General features: G+C 43.0%; 1 protein-coding gene across 1 annotated transcript in view; it reads right to left on the reverse strand.

Annotated features, from left to right (window-relative positions):
- The window catches only part of SYN3 (synapsin III), a 176,760-nt gene that overhangs the window by 129,468 nt on the left and 23,495 nt on the right, over window positions 1-23,797 (reverse strand). Inside the window, exons 3-5 of the mRNA XM_062011848.1 lie at window positions 21,800-21,891; window positions 8,422-8,578; window positions 1,709-1,798 (exon numbers count right to left, since the gene is read on the reverse strand). Of these exons, the coding sequence (XP_061867832.1) occupies window positions 1,709-1,798; window positions 8,422-8,578; window positions 21,800-21,891 (339 nt within the window). The remainder of the gene's footprint in view (window positions 1-1,708; window positions 1,799-8,421; window positions 8,579-21,799; window positions 21,892-23,797) is intronic.

Raw genomic sequence — 23,797 nt, forward strand, 5'->3', positions numbered from 1 at the left:
AGGTTATTGCATTCTTTTGGATGTAAGCAATAGCGTCTGCAAAGTAAGCAATAACATCTCCAAGTAGGTGATCAGTTATAAAAATGACAAGTATCTGAAAGTAAGATCAGGGCTCTGCTAAACCAAACTACTATGCTGGTAACAAATGCATTTACATTCTGAGGAATCAAGAATTAGATTTCCAGACAAGAAAACCATGCTAAAAGTGCCAGCTAACCTATTTGCAATAAAAACCTTAATCGAGTCTTCAAAAAATACCATCCTGAGTGGTCAGGACAAAGTCACCACTGTCCTGAAGCATTACATAAGTCACAGAACCCTCTTTGTATATTAGCAGGAGTTAAATGCAACAGGGTTTATCAACTCATATGTCTTAAAAGTCTGCCACAAACTGTCACATAGTGTTTAAGGTCTATCCATTTCTTCGTGTCTGAAATGATAATACAGCTCTTACCAGTGCATCACTGGAGTGCTTGACAGCACTCAAGAGTGTACTTACCTTCAAGACGTGCCTGTGAAGAGTGAAAGTGCTGTTGTCCATACAGCCCAGGTAGACACAGAGTATTGGAATAGAGGGGTGAAAGTCTGGCATTTCCAGGTACCTAGCAGGTCCCAGTGGGATTTTTCACAGGAACCTAAGTGATCCTTCCTTTTGAATTCTGGTGCTCACTGGGTGCTTATATTGACCATCAAGTACCTACATTCTATTAAGCATTTTGGTTGGCCCACAGTGTTGCAACAAGTGTGTGGGAAATAAAAAAGAGGGATTTGAGTGTTTTTGAACTCTAGTTTGACATCTCAACACCACTAATCTTCAAGCTGCCAGTGTTGCTCGAGTTCAGTCAAGTCCTAGAAATAAGTTCAGGCAGCCAGCGGTTCACATGAGGGAATCATGGTTCACACAGGGTCTCATCAAAGCCTCAGCCAGGTAAGATGAGCCGCCAAGTCATGGATGTAAGTTTGGAGCAAAAATTCATGAAGTCATCCTTTCAACCCAGGGGAAACAACAGATATGCAGAGTTTTAAACAAAGTCACTTGCTTTGCCATGTTCTCCAGGACTAAAGGCACCTATGCAGATCTCTTTGGCAGGTGCCCTAAGGTTTTGGTACAGTGCCCAGTAGCCTCACAGGGCATTGAGTGTTTAGTTGTTGACAGGAAGGCTAGACCCCTGAGCTGCTGTGCAAAGAAAACATTACAAGCTGAAACAAACCCTTTTTCAAGAGCTCCAATTTACTCTGAGTACCTAGTCAGGCTGATAAATGTTTCATGGATGGCAACCATGTGACAGACCATGCAAGCTGACATTGTGAAACAAACAGCTCTTACGGCCCCTGTCCCAAATCGTCAACACATTTCATATAATTCCAGGAGGGGAAAAAAATGCACTTTATCTGAATAAAGTGATTCCTTGCTCTAAGGGATGAGCTTTTGTTGACTAGATTTCACAACAGATTTTTGCTTTGGTTTTGAGCCTGTTTTCATTGTTACTTTTTCAGGGTCTGTACATGACCCAGGGGGAGAGCTGGGCATGGAATGAAAGAGGTTCCCAGTCAGTGCTTTTTGCACATTGCCTTTTAGCTAGCAATTCTCAGCAAGTAAAACCAATACTTTTCCCAGCATTCCCACTACACCATCTCTTGCGCTCAACTCACATTCATTGCTTCTCCCCCATCCATGCTGCTGTCAGGAGAAAACCAAAGTACTCACCATCTGCTTATGGCTTGGGAAGAACGTTTGCTCCACGAGGGGGAACTTCTCAGGACCCAGTGAGTTGAAGATTTTAATGAGCTGAGAGAACTTGGGGTGAGGGAGAGGGAACAAAAAACCAGACACAGTGGATGTCAGTAGCTTATTGTGTAATAGGTAAGTACTTGCAAAAATGTTCTGATACTGGTGAAGGAGGTGAGAGAAACATGTTATTATGTCTTTCCCACCTTGCTTTCTTGACCAGAGAGCAGCAAAAAAATATGAGATTGCTGTATTTGTCTAGGGCCAAGCCAGCTTGTATACACAAACCTTGGACTAAGCCAGTGGAGAAGGGGTGAAAGAGCCAGATGGGATCAGTTTGTGTTTAGTTACAGATCTCCTATGAACAAGGTTTGCTTTGCAAATGTGGCTGGAGAGGGGGTGGGGGGTCCTTTCTTGGTAGAGGAAAGGGCTCAGAGCAGGAAATCGGTGCCACCACTCCTGAGCAGACAAAATAAGTCAAAGCTCTCCCCTGGATCTGTCCCCCACAGCAAAGCAAAAGCAAGATATATTCACTCATTCTGCTGAAGGGAAGGGGAATTGCTAAAGGACAGAGGGAATTACCAGTACTACCTGGTTTAAGTGTTATACCATAGAAGCCTGAGCCCACCATCAATCATTACTGACAGCCCTACCCTGCATGGCAGGAGAAATGGGAGATTATCTGCTACTCCTGCTGCATCTACCAGCGAGTTCTAAGGGAGACACCAGTCTGTAAGGATGGTGTCTAGAGCAAGCAGGATTTCACACCAATGAGAAATACAACAATGCTGGTACTTCATATACAAAGGTGAACATTTGTCATTGTCCGCTCCTGTCAGCATGAACTTCAGCACTATCATCATTATTATAAATTATTTATCATTCAGGGTTGCACCCAGCCAGACACAAAGCTACCCATGGTAAGAGTGAGTTTTGTTTTCTGTTCAGTTTCCAAAACTCCAACAGAAATGTAACACAACAAATTCCTGCTCTGCTTGGACCATCTGTGAAGTGAGCAGACTATTCTGTATGCTGTCTGCAGCCTCTCATTGACAGCTGCAGGAAAACCCAAGCCTACAAGAGAGAACCTTAATGACCATGACAGAAAACGTTGCTGAAGCAGGATGGATATACCAAGGAGAGCAAGAGGTGATATATATCCCAAAAACCTTCCAGATCTAAGGAGCAACTTAAATTCTTTACAATCACACATCTAACTGTCCTACTTTCTTTCTGAAGAGGTACAGCCCCATTACTCTGGATAAGGCTGAATTGGCAGTGCTGTTGGTATTAGGCTGGCAGCCCTGCAGAAGGGGGAGTAAAGCTGAAGGGGGAGATAGCTTGATTACTTTCATGTATGTTAAGAGAATAAAGTGACTGAGGTTGCCTCACAGATAAGAATTATGTTTCCTGCTGAGCTGATAGATGTGACTGAATTCCCCATTGATGTCCCATTTGCAAAGTAATTTAGAGACTGAATTTAGTTTCCAAGATCCCTAGAATTTGGTAAAATCAAGTTAAATTAACAAAGGCATCCATTCTGGGCCAAATCTATTCTTAAGTCCTTTACACAAGTTCCTTCAAGTTTCCCATCAAAGCTAGGGATGCACTGATCTTGAAAAAGGTTTTTGTGTGACCTTGGGGAGGTAACACAGAACACAGGAGGAGACAAATATCTAGGGAAGAAGGGAAGAGAATGCAAGCCCTCTTTCCCAATAGCAACAGCTGCTTAATCTTACATGTTCTGAGCATTTGAGAGCAACAGCTGAAACCAGTAAATGTACCAAATAGCAAACCCAAGGTTACACTGCAGATAAGGAGAGAGCTACCGAGAATGTTTTCTGCTGAGTAGCTGCATTAGGGCTTCTGGCTCAGTTAAGGGGCTAGTTCAAGCAAAAGCATTTCTGTATAAGAATTTGAAACTTCACTTGGTGGTGGAGAAGAAATACTCCATTGGGACTTAAAGGGTTGTATGGATGTAAAAAAATCCACAGCCAGTGTGCAAAAAAATTAGGCTGCAAGGTGTGTGCCAGACCCACTCCTCATGCTCAAGTGGTAGCTGCCAGGAGATTTGCAGGCAAATGCAAAGAATCCTGCTTCTAATCTCATAGGTCAAAATGTGGCATTTAAGAAAATCCAGAAAACATCAAGAGGCTGCATATCCCATCAGTAACACCTCCACCCATCCTCCCCACACCCCACCATGCATCAGCAGATAAGAGGAAAAACTCCCCATGCAGAATAATTATTGTTGGCAAGGAGGGTATTCATGCTGGGGAAGGAAGATAGCTTGATTCTCTTAACTACTTGCACTAGCCCTGCACATCCTAGACAAGAAAAATAAAACCTTTTGACTAGCAAAGTGAGTAAATAGGCTGAAAAGTTAAACAGAATGAGACAGTGACAGGGAGAGGAGGAAAAACACCCAGGCTGAGAGCAGCACATGCCCCTCACTGTGCATGAACGCACAAGATGGTGAGGTGACAAACATTGACCCTCGGGAAAACAGCTCAAACAAAAGAACTGGAACAACTATGCAGTTGACAGAAAACATCCTGACTTGTTCCTTGGGCTTCCTTTTGAAGCGTAAATATCTTGGTTGTTGCTCAAATAGAATCTCAGATAGGCAGATGAGAGACTCAGCCATGTGGGAGCCTCCTCAATGGGTCAAGCCTGCAAAAAGGTCTGACTTCAGTATTGAACCTCAGGGAACACTTGCCTTCTTTATTTTTCATTTTTTTCTTTTTTCTTCTTTTTCTTGGCAATTGTTGGGGACAGGATATTGGCAAAGAGACATCCATGTTACATGGTGCAGAAGCCTCTTAGATACCTGATAGCAGAGCCCGAGTAGCACCTCCCAGTGCATTTCAGACAAGTAGGAATGTTACTGTCATGAGCTCAGCTTTATATAACTACCCCTTCCACATTTTGGTATCTGGTCTTATTTTCTGTGGTTCCACTGGTTGTAGTGAGATTGCACTCAGACCGCAAAGCAAGACACTGGGCAAGGCAACATGGCACAGTCTGGGTTGTAAGCGTGATGCCTTGCCTGGATGGTTGGACATCAGAGTTACTTGCAGGTGGTCTTTACAGAGGAAAAATGAGACCCAATTCAGAGGATATCAAGACCTATTACACATTTTTAAAGTGTCATCATGAAAGGTCATCAGGGAGTCTATATCCTTTGGCAGTCAATAATAGTTTGGCTGGGAGTCTGTTGGACTCTGAAGGTGACTGTCTTTAAGACTCCATGTTTCCTGCAGTCTTGCTAATGCAAAAGTTGTCTTGCAGTTATGAACATTAACTGCATGTAGTACAACTACTAGTCTGGAGTCCTGTGTCCAGTTCTGGGCTTCCCAGGTCAAGAGGGACAGGGAACTGCTGGAGAGAGTCCAGCACAGGGCCACCAAGATGATCAGGGGACTGGAGCATCTTCCTTTTCTCATAAGACTGTGGGAATTGAGACTGTTCAGCCTGGAGGAGACTGAGGGGCAACCTCGTTAATACATACAAGTATTTGAAAGGTGTATGTCAAGGGGATGGGGCAGCCCTTTTTTCTGCAGTGTCCAGAGATAGGACAAAAAGGTAATGGACAAAAGCTGGAACACCAAAAGTTCCACCTAAGGAAAAACTTCTTTACTGTGAGGATGACAGAGCCCTGGCACAGGCTGCCCAGGGAGGCTGTGGAGCCTCCTGCACTGGAGACTTTCAAACCTGCCTGGATGCATTCCTGTGTGACCTGATTGAGGGCAACCTGCTTTAGCAGGGGCAATTAGACTAGATTAATTTATTCTGTGATGCTGTGTGATTGTATGAATACTATTTTTCTTTCAGAAACACCTATTTCAAACTGTGCCTGTGTTTAATGTAAATTTTAACCTTTGAAGAAATTTATGTATTGCAGTACTGGAAACCTGGCAAATGTTTGAGTAAACTCAAGCCTAAACTCAGCTGATTATAATTAGAGTTGCTGAGAAAAAAACAGTGTTGCAAATTGCCAAGGAAAAACAGTCTCACTTCCATTCCTCTCCACAAAATTGTAAACATTTCTATGAAATGGAACCATTTTTGGAAAAAATAAAAAGAGAGAGTGAAAAGTACATTTCCCAGGGGTATTTGATTTCATTTCTTCATGTATCTCAACTGTTTTCTAGGTCCAAAAAGTTTCTTTGTTAAGCAGATCGTTTATTTCAAGATGCCTGTTTTGCAACCAGAGTAGAACTTGCAGAGAAGTGGTCTGTCCCTATCTCTCATTTCCCAGCTATCATCAAATCAAAATTTTCTGATTCTGCTGCCAGTGAAGCTTTTTGCCCTCAAATGCCACACCACAATCTCTACCTGAGCTTCAACCTGATAAAATTTCAATGGTGCCAAATACCAGCTCAGCTCTTAGATCACTTAGTGCATTAAAACCTTTGGTTTTGAGGATGGTGTGGGGGCAGGGGGGGCGGTGTGCAGCAGGGAGAAGGAGGCATTCTGCAAACTTGTTTTAAGTGTTTACAAGTGGTTTCCTTGACTCCTCTGGGAAGGTTCTCTGAGCCAGCTGTATTCCCTGTGAGGAAAGCATGGCACAAGCAGACCCAAAATAGCTAGAGCCAAGTTACGGGCAGAGCCAATTTCTCCCACACTGCCTTGCCAGCCCTGTTTTTTCTTCTCTTTTTTTTTTGTGTCAAAGTGCTGAGTTAGTTTGTTTGTTTTCTTTTATTTTAGATGCCTAAAAATAGGCCTGTCACATCTTGAGGCCTCTGTACACCATCAGAAATGTAATTACAGGGCTTGAACTAAAAAATGTCAACTAAACCCTAACTGACTCAATCCCCAAATCAGATGGAATAGATCTCATTACTATCTTCCACAGCAAAAGCCAGTGTTAATGCAGAGGAATTTTGTCTGGTCACTGCGGTCAACACGCTTGTGGTGTGGAGGACCAGCTGTAGAAAACAAGGCAAAGGTGTTGTACTGAGACTGCTACTTGATCTCTTTCTTCCTCCCCTTTCTGTTCCCAGCAATCCTCATCATTCAAATGGAGGCTGAGGCCAAATATGTATCATTTAAACACAGAGTGATGGAAAAGTGAGATTTTTCTCACTACGTTCATTACTGCAATGAATCATTTTCGGAAAGTCAGGACCTTGGCTTTGATCTCAGCAAAACCCTCAAATGAGAAGATGACTGTTCCCTACACTGGTACCCTCTTGGTAAGAAATCAGTTAAATTCACACTACATGGTCTTAGAAATTAGAGTTTGAGTCATTACAGAGCTCAGCTGGATTTGATTTACCAGTCAACACACTGAAGATTAATAGGATATTTATTTCAAGGAAAAGCAACAACAACAACAAAACTTAGTTAGATAATAAGAAAGATAGTTACCACTTGCTATAGACTCCATTTCCATCTGGGCTCTGGGTAAGGGGTATTCCTAAAAAAGTACCTGAAAATTCTCCATGGGGGCCTATTTGAAAGTCCTATCTCCTTGTCACTTCCAAATAGCTTGTAATTCCCTGCTTTGGACCTAGAACACTGTAGAGAGATTTCCATTCTGGGAGCATCACTGAACAGAGAAGGCATTTGGGATGAAACTGCTTGAAAGACCCAGATGAAAGACGCTTCTTGAAAGACCCACTCCAAAATGGTATCACAGGTGCTTCAATGGCTAGCCTTGCTCCTGTGGCTCATGATGACCAACCTTACTCTATCTCTCCCACTCCTGCAATTCCTACTAACTTAGAGCTAGTCATGAAATAGATCTGAGGAATAATTATAAACTTTGATTTGAGGCTGAGACAAGCCAAAGATAATATTTTAAACAGTTTCTGAGATTTTTAAGTGAACTTAATAACATTTAAAGAACAGATGAAGGAGACTCCCAGAGTAGAATATTAAAACACTGTCTTTTGCTCCCCAGCAGCTGACTTGGCCAAAAGGTGTTTCCCAGGTGTAGTCTTTCAGGTTTGACATACCAAGACTTTACAATAATCTTGTATTTCCTTCTGAAACTGCTGAAAAACTCTACATGCTTTCCCCTTTCCTTCTGCCTCTTTCCCGGTCTTTGTCATTCATTCCATCTTCTCTTTTCTCCTAGACCTAACTTTGGAAGAAAACATCTCTCTACTTTTCTTGCCTTCTTTTTGGACAATGTCCTCACAACAAAGCACCACCCAGAAAAAGTAGGAAGAGGAGGCACGTGAAGACAAGTGCAGGTTGCACTTTTGCAAGGAATGAGTAATCTTAGTCTTTGGCTGGGGCACCTGGATACCACAAGTGTGCATCTAATAAAAGATGCTAGAAATATCGTAGTTCAGATACCTTCTAAACCAGCAAATGTTAATGTTTCTTTGTGCCACTATTGATCTGCTATTATGAATCTATTACTAATCTACTGTGCCACACAAGAGATCTAGGTGTTCTTGTACTGTTAGCTATTTGTGACACGCTAGACCCTGGGACAATGAAATGTCCTACTCAGGGTGACAAAATAACACCTTGATTTTACTACAGACTGATGAAGGAGAGATGTTGGTAGGTTTTTTCCACCAAGTATTCACAGCTGTATTCCTAAGGTTGTTGGTGGTTTTAACCTAAAGAGATTAATTCCTATGAAACGGACTGGAAGCTGAGTTTCTTGATTTGTCGGTGCCATGTATCTGCTTTGCAACTTTGGCATGCAGTAAAGCTGGATCATCACTTACCACCCAGGGCTTGCTGCAGAAGTTGTAGATGGAATAAAGGGAGTTGACTGTGTGGATGCCACCGTACTGGAGGCCGATGATGAGGCTGCGGAAGTCCTCTCCCAGGGCCATGCTGTAGGCGTGCTGCCGGATCAGGGCAAAATCCGGCTTGAAAGATCTGGAAGAGATGAGGGAAGTGATGTTTTACTTTCAAATGCTCAGCAACACATCTCTACCCTCTCCTTGTTTCTTTTCTTTCCTCTCCCTTTGTTTTCATTAACATGTTGCTCTTCTCTAGGCCTCTCGTCATGGGTTGCTTGCGTTAGAAGGTAACAAACCGACCAGAAAACCCCCTAGTCATTAAAAAAAGGAAAAATCCAACAGAGCTGCGAGTGTGAGAGAATAGAAACGGGCCAAACAGGTTCACTGCAGTTTCCATGTCACTCAGGCATGCACAGGAACAAGCCGCAAGTGGAGCCAAGGGTCATAAATTCACTGGTGAGGGGATTCTCTTTTCTTTCTAAAAGCTTGGCCATATTTGGCAAGCTCATTGCAATGTGCGATGCAGATGAGGGAGCAAATTAGTTTCCTGACGATTGAACTCGATATTGAAGCAATGCCCAGTGGGTGGGAAGATCATGGGGGATTTCAAAAAGCTATTGTACATGTCCCTACATTTGACATACATTCCCCCTTTAATCAGTTTACTACATACTCAGCACATCCCAGGCTCTTATGGCTATGAATCAACAAATAAAAGGCAGGCATGGTAATGTGATTAATCAAACAAGCAGAACCCCTCATCCAGTGCTGTGACTCACGGCATGGACTTCCAGAGTATTATTTAGCAAGACTGGAGCTGGGACTACTATGGTTCAGTAGCAGCAGCTTTCAACAAACACACAGAGAAGTGAGGCCCATTCTAGGTAAGCCAACAGGCCACGGATTATCTTTCAAAGAGCCAGATTTCATTCCTTGCTGATGCTGTGTCTTTGGAGCCATTCAGGAATCTCTGAAAACAGCAGCTGGAAAGAAACTGTTCCCAAAATGGAGCTCAGCAGTTTGTTCTTGAAGGCATGATAGGGGCTTTTCCACTGAAACAGGGGATTACTTTATACTTCAGAGGTTGTATCAAGGACATTGGAAAAATGTCCATGCTGTATTAAACTTTTTCAAAGAAATGAGCTCTGTAACCAGGTCCCATTACCTCACTACCCTTGAACATTTTCCTTGCTAAGAGACTATAATTTCTATCCTTTGGATGTATGAACTGGAAACACTTTGGGTTTATAACCCCTACTTATATTTCCATCATTCTGGCAGGGAAATGCGAGATGGTGACTCTGGGCCAGACTGTGGCAACAAACACTGTATACAAAACCCAGCACAGCTTTGTTGTTAAAGCCGTTCATTTTGTTTCCTGCCCTTGGGCTTTTGTTATCACCCAGGACATGGTGAGGAGCTGCTCTGCTTTTGTGATGAAAGAAGACAAGCTTTGGAAATGTTGTGATTCCCTCCCATGGAGTATTTTTAAGCTCAGGCATGTTCCCTAATGTACTTGGCACTAAAGGTGCTGCTTTCCTCCAGCAGTGAGATGCATAATGAGCATCAGGAGGGCTGCGCTATCACTGTGTGGCTGATTTATGGGCCTCCCTGGTATCAGTGGGAGTGAGGCAGGCAGTGGCTCGCTGCTGCAAAACAGCAAGTGAATACAAATCTTGGAAAGCTTGAGCTGCTTCATTCTGCTGGACTCACCATGTAAGAAGTACCCCAGAGGCAGGCATAGGTCTCCAGGAAGGATGAAGCAGCTTCCTAGGACCAAGACTTGATATCTGTGCTGAGTTACTGAACAGTTGTGTGGCCCGGAGGGGCAGGAGCTTCAGGTGTGTATCCACTCAGGTTCCTAGCATATGAAGAAGAAAATGGTCCTTGTTCTGGCTCAAGCCTTTCCCCAGACTTGACTGAGGGAACAGTACTTACTGGGTCTGCACGTTAATAGTTGGGACCACTGCTCAGGTCTCTCCAGAGGAAGCAGCACTATTTGCCCTTGATATACCCCAGGGGTGGGGATGTGGTGCTGTGGTGAGAACAAAGCATGAAAATGAGTATGGCCAATGGTGGGGGAGGACATATGGTGACTGGGAAAATTACTTCAGTGGGTTTACTTCTGACAACTGAAAATTTAGAAGAAAAGGTCTTGTCTTTTCAGATGCTGATAAAAGGAGAGTTTTTCAACTTAGAAGATGGACAAGAGAATACAGAACTAATATAGAAAAGTCTATCCTCAAACTCTGCATCAAGTAGGAAAGCAGGGCATTCTCTCATGCAGCAGATGAGGAGTGAATCTCCGAAGTGAAGGTGGACACTGAAATCTTGTTTTGAGCGGCCAGGCAATGAGGATGTTCCCATGGATACTGAGAACAAAGAAGAGGAGTGCAGGGCCTGGGACTAGCTTTGAATAAACATCATCTGGAGAGCCCAAGAGTCTGCGAGACATCTCTAATGGAGAGATCAGTGGCAAAATGTGAGGTCAGGAGGGAGTAAGGATAGCAAGCACTAAAAGGGAAATGAATAATCATGGTAGGAGTGGTGGCATGAAAACCGAATCACTGGGGGTACCAATGATCTGGAGATCGTGCTTCACATGAGGATTCTTGGTTTTTTTGGTAGAAGACTTCTTTTGCAAGCAACCACTTATTCTCAGAGTGCAAAGCTTAAGCTAACACAGCTATGTTAGTGAGCCCTGGATTTGGAATAGCTAGTACCATAACAGTTCTCTTTGCTAGTTCAGCCCAACCCAATAACATCTCCCATGAGAGAAAGTTGAAATCCTTGGCAGATAGACAGATTGGGCCTAAGTCTCACGTTTGAAACACCATTGCCAAAACCTTTGGGTGAGCCAAACTCAATAGCACCTGCTGTGCTGGGATAATAAGCACTAGAATTCAGCAGGACTAGGAGCTCTGGCAGGAGCACATACTTTGCCTCTCCGCTACACCTTCCAGCCAGCATTGAGATGACCACAAGCGGTCTTGGATAAAACTATACCTAGACCCCTGCTAAAAACAGGTCATGAAAGTGGATTTGTTCACAGAAAGAATACAGGAGAGCCCATTCAGACATCGAGTGGACAGGGAGATGGCATAGGTAAATGGAATGAAAAGTAAACCACAGATTTAAAACATGCTGCTAATAAGTTGTGCTTTCTGTGTTGGTGTGGTGCTCTTCCTGGACTATGTGGCAGACACCTACCTGATATGGTGAATCTGCCTTTAGCATGATAGCCAGATGGGTGAATCTTCCAGGAGAAAGCTGGAGCCCATCTTTGGCCAAAACTCTTACAGGAGCCCTTACTAAGACCCTACAAAAGCTCAGTTGTCATTTAGAGTCTGTCTCCTAGAACTGCCTGCCAAAATAAAGGTCATTTAAGTGCACGTGATGTGTTCCCACAGCGGCACAGAGATAAGAGAATCCTTTGATTAATGAAAAGCTGAACAGACTGTAAAAATTTCATTTTCAGATAGGAAAAGCTGGTGAGGTACTTTCCTTCTAGCTTGTGTCACCACAATGGCCTCTGCCACATGTAGCAAGAGCTTTTCAGTGCTCTGAGTAGTGCATGACTAAATTGGCCACCTCCACAGTGAATCACAGAATCATAGAATCATTACAGTTGGAAAAGACCTTTAAGATCATCAGGTCCAACCACTAACCTAACATTGCCAGGCCTATCACTAAACCATGCCCCTCAGCACTTCATCTACACATCTTTTTATTATCTCCAGGGGATAGTGACTCCACCACTTCCCATGGCAACTCGTGCCAGTGTCTGACAACCCTCTCGGTGAAAAAGTTGTTCCTAAATGCCAATCTAAACCTCTCCTGGCATAACTTGAACCCATTTCCTCTCGTTCTATCATTCATTACTAGAGAGGAGATTGATCCCCACCTCACTACAACTCCCCTTCAGGTAGTTGCAGAGAGTGATCATGTCTTCTCTCGGTGAACTCTTCTGTAGGCTAAACATCCCCAGTTCCCTCACCTGCACTTCATCAGACTTGTTCTCCAGACCCTTCGGACACACTCCAGCACCTCAATGTCCTTCTTTTAGTGAGAAGCCCAAACCTGAGCACAGTATTCAAGGTGTGGCCTCATCAGTGCCAAGTACAGAGGGACAATCACTTCCCTGGTACTGCTGGGCACACTGTTTCTGATCCAAGCCAGAACAAAGCAAACCCTCCTAGATCCCTGTGGCTTTTCTCCCTTTGCAGTAGTTTCTTCCTTGTCCTAAATACCAGCCAGCTGCTCAGCCTACCTCTCTTCCTGGCAATTGAGCCTGGCCAGCGATTACCAGTCATCCCCAGGCGATGATGAGTGTCTGTCTCGGAGGCTGCCAGTTCTGAGTCTGGGCTTTGATGCTGTGGTGCAGGAAGTTTTAACTAACCCTTTTTCAACTTGTTCCAATGCATTATAACAATCTCTTTCTTTCTTAGTGGTAAACTTATACTTTAGAGACAAACCTAAGTATAAAGCCTGGATCCAAAATACCTAATCAGAAGAGATATGACTGCAGAATATAATTTCTTGGCTTGGATCCATTTACCCTTAAATCTGTGACAGCATTAGTTGTCTTGGCAATAGTTTCATCAGAAATGAGGGAATATAAAACAATTTAAGAGATTCCTGATGTTAAATATGGAACTTAAACATCTCAGGAGCAGCAGTAGCTATTCTGGTGACCATATGTCTAACTTCTCTAATTATGAGAAGAGGATCAGCTCTGAGAAGATCATCAATAACATTTCTCTGCAGAAAGCAGGTCCGCAGTCTGCTTTGGAGTACAGAAGATGATGACAGCAAATTCTGCTGGGAAATTTCGTGCCTTAAAAAGAGATTTCCTATTTCTGATTTCTGTCTTGCTTCCTCATCCTTCAGCTTTTCCCACTGCAGCACGAGCTTCATCGGCATGAAGAAAGAACACATAAGAATAGATTAGGTTGACAAAATACCTTTTCATGATCCCTTCTGCTGTGAATAATCACCTGCAGCTAAAGGGGAGACCTGCTTTATACTTTAGCACCATGGTGGGTTTAGAGAGCTTTTTGCCCATGTTTTGGGAGGAGGATGAGTTCTCCTGCTCTCTTTCTCAGAGATTGCCACTCTTACAAGACACTTTGTCCTTCATGTCAATAGAAAAAGATCATCATTGGCAGATGCACAGCCTCACTTCAGATTCCACCTACCCTCCAGTATTCAAGGAAGCTTTATTCAGTTTACAGACACTTCTGGCTAGTCAACACATTTAGACTAAGTTTTCTTCCAAAGTCTTTCCTATCAGCTTGGCATAACACAGAGAGGAATAAAAGTGCATAATTAAGCAATATAATAAAACGAGATTTGTACTATTGGCAATTCATGGAGCCTTCAGGCAAGCTTCTGGGGCAGAAGTTCAAGCCATAAGTGGCTCCAGCTACCTGAGAAGTGCAATAATCCCTCCAACAAGGGCAGTGTCTCAGGTGTCCGAGAGCTGCTAAAAAATGGCATTTACAAATAGGAACAAGTTAATTTTGTGCTTTAGTTGGATGTTAGTAGCATTGTTAATATATTATTGAAAAGTAAAATGAAATCTATGACATTTTTAGCTATCATAATGTTAGATATAATGTTACGTTGGATGTCACAGTAAAATGGGAAATTTGCTAAGAAAAAAATCTCATTGCAGTCAAAACCTCATGTCATATTTTCCACAGAAGAAATAAACCCTGCTGAAGTTATTAAAAGAGAGAATGAATGTGACTACTTATATGAGTAAGGTAACACAGGGCACAGTTTAGAGAAAGAAGAAAGCAACACAGAGTAAAGAAAGATATCTCCTTTCCCAGGCTGGAGGAGAGGAGCAGGGGAGTTTTCTGGGATGCTGTAATACAGAATGGCTGAGGGAAATCCATGGACTGGGGGGGAGATCAGCGTGGCAACAGCAGCAGGAATCAGTAATCAAGGTTGCAGCAAGGCCAGCACCACTATATACAGATGAGGACACTCTGCAAGATGCTCTGATTTGCTTCTCAGCCACAGACTGAGACTGTCATTTGTTTTCCTTATAAACTGATCAGCCTTGACAAGAAAAAGCATGTGGACTGGGACGAATGCTTCAGAGTAATAACAACCACACCTGTCAACAGCTGCTTACCTTCTAAATATTTGCAACTCAAAGATTTTGGCAGAAAGGGATCCAAATACTTTCCATTACAGAATAAAAAATCATAGAGTAGTTTAGATCAGACAGTATCTTTGGAAGTCAGCTGGTCTGACATCCTACTCATTGTAGGGATAATTTTAAAGTAACATTACATTGATCAGGGTCCTGTCCAGCCAAAGTGTGAACAGTCCCAAAGATGAAAGTCCCCGAGTCTTCCTGAGCACTTGTTCCATTATTTGACCGCTCTCACAGTGCTGCAAATTATGTCTGTTTTTTCTTTTCCTTTCACTTCACACTTTCCACAAGTCTGGCTTCATTTTCTCTACACCTTCCTATTAGTTGCCTGATGGCTGTAGGCGGATCCTCCTCTCAGTCTCCTCTTACAGATTGAACAAAGTAATCTCTCAGTTTTTCCTGGGATGCCTTTAGTCCAATTCAAAGAGCTTGATGGCCTTTCACTCAACTTGTTTGAGTTTGTCAATGCCTTTGTTTTGTACTAGAGAGCTCACAGTTGGACACAATACTCTAGATGTGAATAGTGTCCTGCTAGCTATACACTAATATTGCTCAGTGAGCCACAGGGCTGCTTCTCCAAAAGGGCACATGGGACTTGCAGGTCCTTCTGTGCAGAGTTGTTTTCTGTCCAGCTGCACCCCAGCAACAGTTAGTGTAGTTACTGTTGGCCCATGTCCCCAGTTGTTGAGGTCCATCAAGATTTGGCAGCTCTATCTTCTGGCATTATCTATCACTCCCCACCCTCCAAGTTACTGTCATCCAGGAACTTGTGGAGGCTGCACTCTGTTCCAATATCAGGTCATTAATGAAGATGCACCTTGACCAGTATAGCACAGGTGCAATAGGACTTGGCCTTTCACTTTTTTACTTTCCATTCCCTGGAAAATCCTCACTGAAAACCCACATAGAGAGGACACAAATTAAGACAGGACTGAGGGGAAAAAAGAAAAAGCTGATCAAGACTGCAATAATCTACATCAGTCTTTAATTATTCTTACATTCAGTCCAAGATTAACTAATTAATGAGTGCTCTAGGACCTGGCAGCACATTTCTTGTTGGAAAGAATTCCTGTAAATGCGAAAAGGGTCAGGGAGTAGTTTAGTCTCTGAGATGCTCCCCACCCTGGTCTGCTCAGAGTAACTTTTGCTTTCTGGCAGCAGCCTGCATGCCAAATGTTTTCCCAATAACTGTCAGCATCCTGCCTGCATGTCGGCTGGGCGCCAGCTGCTGGGGAGGTGAAGGGGGACATTATTCATCTGGGAGATCAGTAAACCCCAAAGGGAGAAGCAGGCCTCCAAGCAGCTGTTTAGCAGCAGGAGCTGAGGTGGAAGCAATTGAAAATAAATATATAAATAAGCACACCCTAACATCTCTTTTTTTAGCTCCTGCTCAAATAGAAAACAATATCAATGGGACAGGCAGGTGAAGAGGGGGGGAGACCCCCCCTCTTCACCTGCCTGCCCCATTGACATTTTTTGTTATTAGGGAGAGATGATGGTAAATCATCCCTCACGTGGGAATAACTTCTTAGTTTATAAATGTTTACTGGAGATGTTAAATTGCTTCATGTGTAATTGCAGCTTGCCATGTTTGACATCTTGTCCCAGCCCTTTTTCTCTGTGGGACATTTTGGTAAGGGAAGCGGTCCTTTGGCACATTGGTGTTTTGCCTAAAGTGCACTTTCAAAAGCTTACATGCTGTTACACACACTTCTCCATTACATTTACAGACTGCCATGCCCTCAATACAAAAATATTGCCCAAATGTTCCTCAGTGTTAAATATATAGCACATATTGTACTCTACCATGTTGCACATTCTGTGAATCTTGGGAGAACTGTGTGCTCAACATGCTTTTCCATCTGGCTTCTAGAAACTTAAACTCTCCTGATCCATTTCTCCCATCTATTTCTCCTATATGCACCTTCACAGAAATTTTCTGAATTTTTGTTTGGAAGCAACAACAAAAAATAGGAAAAAGACATTCTAAAAAGATCCCAATTAGATCAAAAGTTAAAGTAAAAAGACAGAGATTAAGCAGAACCTAGGGTTCCTCTTTGACACAAGCTCTCTGAAAGATGAGAAAGTGACCTACTGCCTATAAGTATGTCCTACATCAATGTCCAGGGACAGCAGCTACTCCCATGACCTCCCTCCTTGTAGAATAACTGTGAGAAACCAATAACTTGTGAATGGATAGTCCTCGAGAGACAAGACACTATTCACCTCCTAGCAATGTACGGCTACTGTGTAATGAGAAAGCTTGACCTCTGCAGGTTAGAAAACCCACGTGACTCTTTCACGGAGCAGCTTGTCAGTGTCCCTGTGGGGTGGATGAACCTCCTGGGATGGGAAAAGGTGAAGTGTGCAGAAGACAGTGTCCTCACTGGACTTTAAAGAGTCTTGCATCTTTGAGCAGGCATATCTTTTTTAGCTAGAGCACAGGTCTCCTGGAGTCTACATGCTCTGAATAGAGGGAAGACACCTCCTTCTTGGCTAGTCAGTTTTTACCCTGTTCCTCTCATGTAAAAGGATTTGCTTCCAGATGCTGTGATTGTACTGCAGCTTGCTTTGAGAAATAAGCACTTTCAGGTCCTGGTCTATTTGGGGTAGTGGTTCAACAGGCTACTGTCCTGTTATCAGAGCAGAAAGCATAGTAGAAGCTCTGAATCATCTGGAACAAATGGGAAAGTCATTGGTAATTAAAGGAATGAATAGGCTTGTATTGAACAATCAGAGCATTCACTGATCCCACAACAGCTCTGAGCGACAAGGGCATAGCGTCCAAGGCAAGCAGGGTGAGACACCCACCTTCTTTCACAGACCAGCCAAATTCAGGCAAGGCTTGTAGAACTAAATAGCATTGCATTTTTGGAATCCTTCCCCACACCAAGGCTTCGTCTACAGCTCCTCTGTGCTCATCTCTTCCCACTTGTCAGGGACATTGCTCCACACAGGATTCTCCCCATTTCAGATTCTGAGCATCTCCTGGTCAACCAGCTATCTGTAGTGTGATAGGATAGTAAGTCTGCACACTACATTGGCCATACAGCCACCACTGTGGTAGGTCCCACGCAGACACACAGATCGATGTGCTTTCTCCTCTGGATGATCAGCCCCAATGGTAAAAAAAAACAGCTCTATGGGGAGACAGGAGATGAGAGCAGTCTGGTGCATGATTAATTTATATCCTTAAAAGTCTGAAATGCTCCCAAAGACATTAGTATTCCCCACATAAGAAAGCTGTCCAGATTTTCAACATATCCCTGCCTTATTCCCACATCTACTGGAATTAATAGCTGAAGGCTTGTAAAACCCAAAAGGCAAACACAGGATTGCATTTAATCTAATGCAGAAGCTGAGATCATAGTTTGGGAGTCTAAGTGTTGTCAAGCAGAGGCAGCCCAAATTCTCCTTTATACTAAGACACTTTTATAATATCCTGAAAGCATAAATGCACCTCAGAGTGGGTGCAGTTCCAGCACTGACATCCTCTTTGCACTATGGAAACATTGGTATGAAGGACCCTTCAGAGAAATTAAGACAAGTGAAAATGAATATCCCATTCCTTACATCTAACCTCAGTAGAGGTGACACAGCCTCTAAGAGCTTTCTAAAGTAAATTACACTCCAGACAGTTCACTCTGTGTGTGTATGTATGTGTGTGTGTAGACCTGTGCAAAAGGAAGTTGCACATGGACTGGAAGGAGGATGAAGAATCCACCCAAGTGTTCCAGAAGTAGGCATCAGCCCACGCTTGTTTTTTCACTGCTCAGCCATCCAGTCATCACACCCAGAAATTACTCCTTTTCTCTGTTAAAGGGGCTGCTATGTCTAAATCACTGAGAGAGCCTTTGGGATGGATAAATGCCACCTCCTGCTTCCCATATTTAACTTTTCACTGGGGAAGCTCTAGTGCCAATTTTACCCAAAGAATTGCTGCACTAACAAGGACCAACGTGTGGGAGATTCTCCCTGGCTAGTCCTGACTGAGATAAATGCTGCTCCTGGTGCTCAGCTCATCAGAAATGTTGGTGCACACACGTGAGTTGAAAGTGTTCCATGTGATATCTCCATGGGGCTGAGTGGCCTATGGGGTATCAGTGACCAGGCAGGACACATCTCTGGGCAGGATGGGGTGACTTGGAGGGAGTGGGAAGCAATCCATGTGGATAAGTGGAGGGACCTCCACACAGCTCAGTAGCAGTACGCTCTGTAATTCACCTTCTAAACTGAAGGAGAGTTTTTATTTTTGTAACTTCTAAAGCAAGTTTTAGGGAGTTGGACTAGGTGATCTCTAAAGGTCCCTTTCAATCCCTACCATTTTATGATTATAAGTTTGCTGATGATACTAAACTGAGGGGAGTGGCTGACACACCAGAAGGCTGTTCTGCCATTCAACGAGACTTAGACAGGCTGGAGGGTCGGGCAGGGAGAAATCCAATGAAATTCAACAAGGGCAAGTGTAGAGTCTTGCATCTGGGAAAGAATCACTCCACGTATCAGTACAGGTTGGGGAATGAACTGTTACAGAATAGTGCAGGGGGAAAGGAACCTGGGGGTCCTGGTGGACAGCAGGATGACCACGAGCCAGTAATGTGCCCTCGTGGCCAAGGCGGCCAATGGCATCCTGGGGTGTATTAGAAGGACTGTGGTTAGTAAGTTGAGAGAGGTTCTCCTCCCCCTCTACTCTGCCATTGTGAGACTGCATCTGGAATATTGTGTACAGTTCTGGGCCCTTCAGTTCAAGAAGGACAGGGAGTTGCTGGAAAGAGTTCAGCACAAGGCCACAAAGATGAAGGGAGTGGAGCATCTCCCTTATGATGAAAGGTTGAGGGAGCTGGGACTCTTCAGCTTGGAGAACAGGAGACTGAGGGGTGACCTCACTGATGTTTACAAGTACATAAAGGGCAGACGTCAGGAGGATGGAGCCAGGCTCTTCGCAATGATGCCCAATGATAGGACAAGGGGCAATGGGTACAAGCTGGAATATAAGAGGTTCCAAAGAAACATAAGGAAAAACTTCACTGTGAGGGTGACAGAGCACTGGAATGGGCTGCCCTGGTAAGTTGTGGAGTGTCCTTCTCTGAAGACATTCAAAACCCAGCTGGACGAGTTCCCGTGTGACCTACTGTAGGAGGTCCTGCTCTGGCAGTGGGGGTTGGACTAGATAATCTTTCAAGTTCCCTTCCAACCCTTAGGATTCAGTGATTGGTAAGAGTTGCTGTGAAAGTTGGCTGGCCTGAGCTCTTAAACTTCCTGAACTGGGCAGGACAGAGGCACACCAGCAGGGGTTGTGAATAAAAGACTAGTGCTTGTGAGGGCTACATCATGGGCATAACACAACATAGACAAAATGTGTCATATAAATTGGATATCTAGTCAAGTATGTATTTGCTAAACCCACTTCCCACCACACAAATGCATGTGTCCTGATGCACAGACAAAACAAAAAAACTCATCTGAACTAATTCCATTCATAAAAACACTAATTAAAACATTACTTCTCATATATTCCCATACAAAAAGTCTACCTGTAATACCTGTGTATTTACTGTGAGCAGAAACATGAACACCATGCCCCAGACACTCTTGCGAAACAAATTTCGTCTTCAGTTTCAGTTTAATGGCTCAAGATCTTTCTGCCAGATGTATGAATGGCTTTGGGAGGAAAGGCACGGGAAGGAAAATGAAGATGTGATCAGCCTAGGAAATGGCTCCTGGGAAACCTTCCAGCATCATGAGCAAGCAAACACAAGAGCGCGTTAGCACGGCGCACTGTCTGATGGATGCACCAGTGGCTGGTTCATGGGACGTATGCTTTGTTTCGCTGAGAAACAGACATTTGTGGGACAAGAGAAGGTAAATGGATGTAACAGACTCAACCTTAAAAAGTTTTAGCAGAGGCTTGTAAAATTGTCCCAAAGAATGAATGGAGGCTTGTGGATGTACTAAGAGCTGTCAAGACCTGAAATGAATTGATAGACCACAGTCATAGTTAATTGACAGTGACAAGTGTTGCTTTTTACTGTTTGGAGTGGAAAAGACATCTTGAGGAATTAAAGTGAGTCCAGCATGCTCAGAAACACAATTTTTCAGCTGTTCTAACAATCCACTTCAAAAATATCCCTGCATGCTATATTATGCATTTCTATTTCTGAAGTAGATGCGAACAGACAAAAACATTGATCGAATGTGTGAACAATATTAAACTCAGAGTGCTGTATACACAAAAAGCACAAAAGAAATGTACCAAAAGAAGTCGGGAGGCTTGCAAAATGGATCGGGAATAGCAATGAGATTTCAATATGAACAAAGCAAAGCTATTGTATCAAAGATGAAATGTAGAGTTAGAAGTAGTAATGACAGAAACTCATAAAGATGTAGCCTTGGGAACAGAAGGGTGGAAGGTAAAATCAGGACTGTATAAACAGAGGCATTTTACTACCGTACAGAGGCAGGACAACTTACACTGGTTTTTATACATCACCAGTAAGAATGTCTCTAACATTAACTCTAAATTGCAGGCACTCTGATGTCAGAAAGAAGGGAGGTGATGCTCTTGGAAAGTGAATCGGGTGCATGATTGGAAAGAATCTGCTTACAATAACTGCAATTATGAAGTAAAGCTAGAAGGGACAGAAATCCCCATAACCTCTGAGATATACAACTCAAAGTCAAAGCACTGGGAATCTCCTGCAAAAAAAAAAAAAACCCCAAAAAGGTGGTATTTCAGGAGCAAATCAGGTTGTAAGGATTAGGATCGTGGAAATGGTTTGCGGCTATTGCAAGGCTAGTCTGTTGGGGTCAGGACTTAACACAGGTAGACTAGGCACGCCACTATTTACAGCAAAGGTTAGTTGACACAGAAGGAAGGAAAAACCAAAGGAAATGAGGATCCATTGCCCCTTTTATTTGGAGGCTTGAGGCTAAAAAGAACCTGCAAAAGAGGTATTTGTGGTTGTGTGAAGGGTCTAGACTGGAAACAATGACTGTATGGTATGTGCAACAGAGCCCTGATACAAACCTGCCAGAGTCAGGTCAATCTTTCCACTGTTTCCAGGAAAACTTGAAATCATCAGGACTGTGCTGCCCTAATTCAGATACCAGTCAGACCCTGAGGTCATCTTACTTGTCCCAACATTGCTCCAGAAAGCCCTATTTTCAAGACAAGTTGGTGCTCCTCACCTTACCACCTTGGTGCCGTTCCTCATGACCTGCATGTCCACCATACAGCCGCCCGTGACATATGCAGCCAGGTTCAGCTCGGAGAACTCAGCCTGGAGCAGAGAAAAAGGATAAAGTGTTACTCGAGGGCAGCTGAGACACAAATACAAGGGCACAGATGCAGAATTGCCTTTGGCTGGAATGTGACTTTTCTTCCCTCCCATGAGATCCAATTGCAGCTGATTTGCCTTGGGGAGACTGCAGAAGTATTTATGGCTCTCACACTTGGGGTGTACAAGTGTACAAGTATACAATATTAGGCTCATTGGAGTAATAAGTACTGAAGGAATTAAGAATGAGCAAGCTGAAAAACGCATGCAGGAAATAATAATAATAATAAAAAGAGGTAAGGTCATTTGAACTCAAATTCCAAGTTTCCACTTGGAAACATCCATTTAGAATGATGTCTGAGTGGGCTGTCGTGCTACTGGCCAGCTATAAACCTAACAGAAAACATCTCAACCTCTCTAAATAGCTAAAAAGCCTCATTATGCTGCAGGAAGGTGATAAGCAGAGAAACCCCACCTGATGTGGTTTAATTATTAAGATTTTAGCTATTAAAGGGTTGGTAAAGCTGGGTAGGCTATTAACAGTACTGCTCAATTATTAAAACAGTTTATGTTTTAAAAGACGTGTGATTTAACAAGGCCAGAAAGGTTGGCAAGGAGTATTTAAGCTATGGGGAGCAAAAGGCAGTGTGCATGGGAGTGATTACAACTGCAGTGGGTGTCTGTGAAGGTTAAAGCATAAATGAGAGCAATTAACTGGGCAAGAAGTACGATAATCCTCCTGCATGGCAGCTGGCTCTGTTGTCCTTCAGATGGTCTCAGTAGCAGTAGGATGGCAGGATTTTTGAGCTGATCAGTACTCAAAATCCTAACTCTGTTCTTTGTGAGTGAATGAGTGGCCTATTATTGTGCCATGTATCCTCCGCTTTCAGCATGATGCAAACATACCTCTACAGATTCAGAATCTTAAATTAAATTAGAATATAAATGAAATAAATTAGTATATAAATAGAATAGAATATGTATATATATATGTATGTATATTAGTATATAAATAGAATATAAATATGACTTTGAAAAATCAGGTTTCTTTTTTGAGACAGAAAATGTAGTCTTCTCTCTTTGAACAGCTTTTGTCCCCCATTCCTGTTAAAGCATTTCTTTCTGACTTGGTGTGATGGAAACAGGGCACCAGTAATTTTCTCTTTTATCTAGGGGCTACCAAGTATCAGAGCACTGAGTTGTTAATGATGCTTGTGATTTTATTGAGAACCTCGTATTTTTAATATTTTTATGATTCTTCTACTAGCTGGAATCAAAAGGTAATGCCAAGAATAACTTTTATACAGAAAAAAACCCTCAACTGAAAAAAAAGGCGCGTTTTGTTTTCATGAACACATGGAAAAAACTTACCAGTGTAGAATTAGTGCACCTGTAAAGGCTCAGAGGCCAGACAAATGAAAAAAAAATCACTTCCAACTCTATCTTTTTTAAATCCACATAATTTTAAAGCAACGACCATAGACTGGTGAAATGATGATGTAATAAGACTTCATGTCTGCTGCCCTGTGTAAACTCTTCAAAGCAACATCCTTACATGGTCTTATGTCACTGTAACTCCCAATTACAATGAAAGGAAGGTAAAATTCCTGTTGCCAAGAAATAAATCCTCCTTCCAACACATACACACACACAGCGGGAATGGAAGTGGTTCAGGTGACTGGCTGAGCTTCTCTCAGGAAATCACAGAGTGTTGCCTTGGCCAGAGCCCCACTTCTTCAGTGATCATATTGTGTCAGAGATAAGAAAAGATGTACCTCTAAAAGACATCTGCATTTTATACAGTTTTGAAACATCAATAAATGTGTGGAAGGGGAACCCACCTTCAACAGAGTCAGCAAGACCAGATGCTTTGGGTGTTATCAGTGAGCTCCCCAGCCGGTCAAGGCAA

The sequence above is a fragment of the Colius striatus genome, chromosome 1 (assembly GCF_028858725.1).
Source record: "Colius striatus isolate bColStr4 chromosome 1, bColStr4.1.hap1, whole genome shotgun sequence".
NCBI classification, from domain to species: Eukaryota; Metazoa; Chordata; class Aves; order Coliiformes; family Coliidae; genus Colius; species Colius striatus.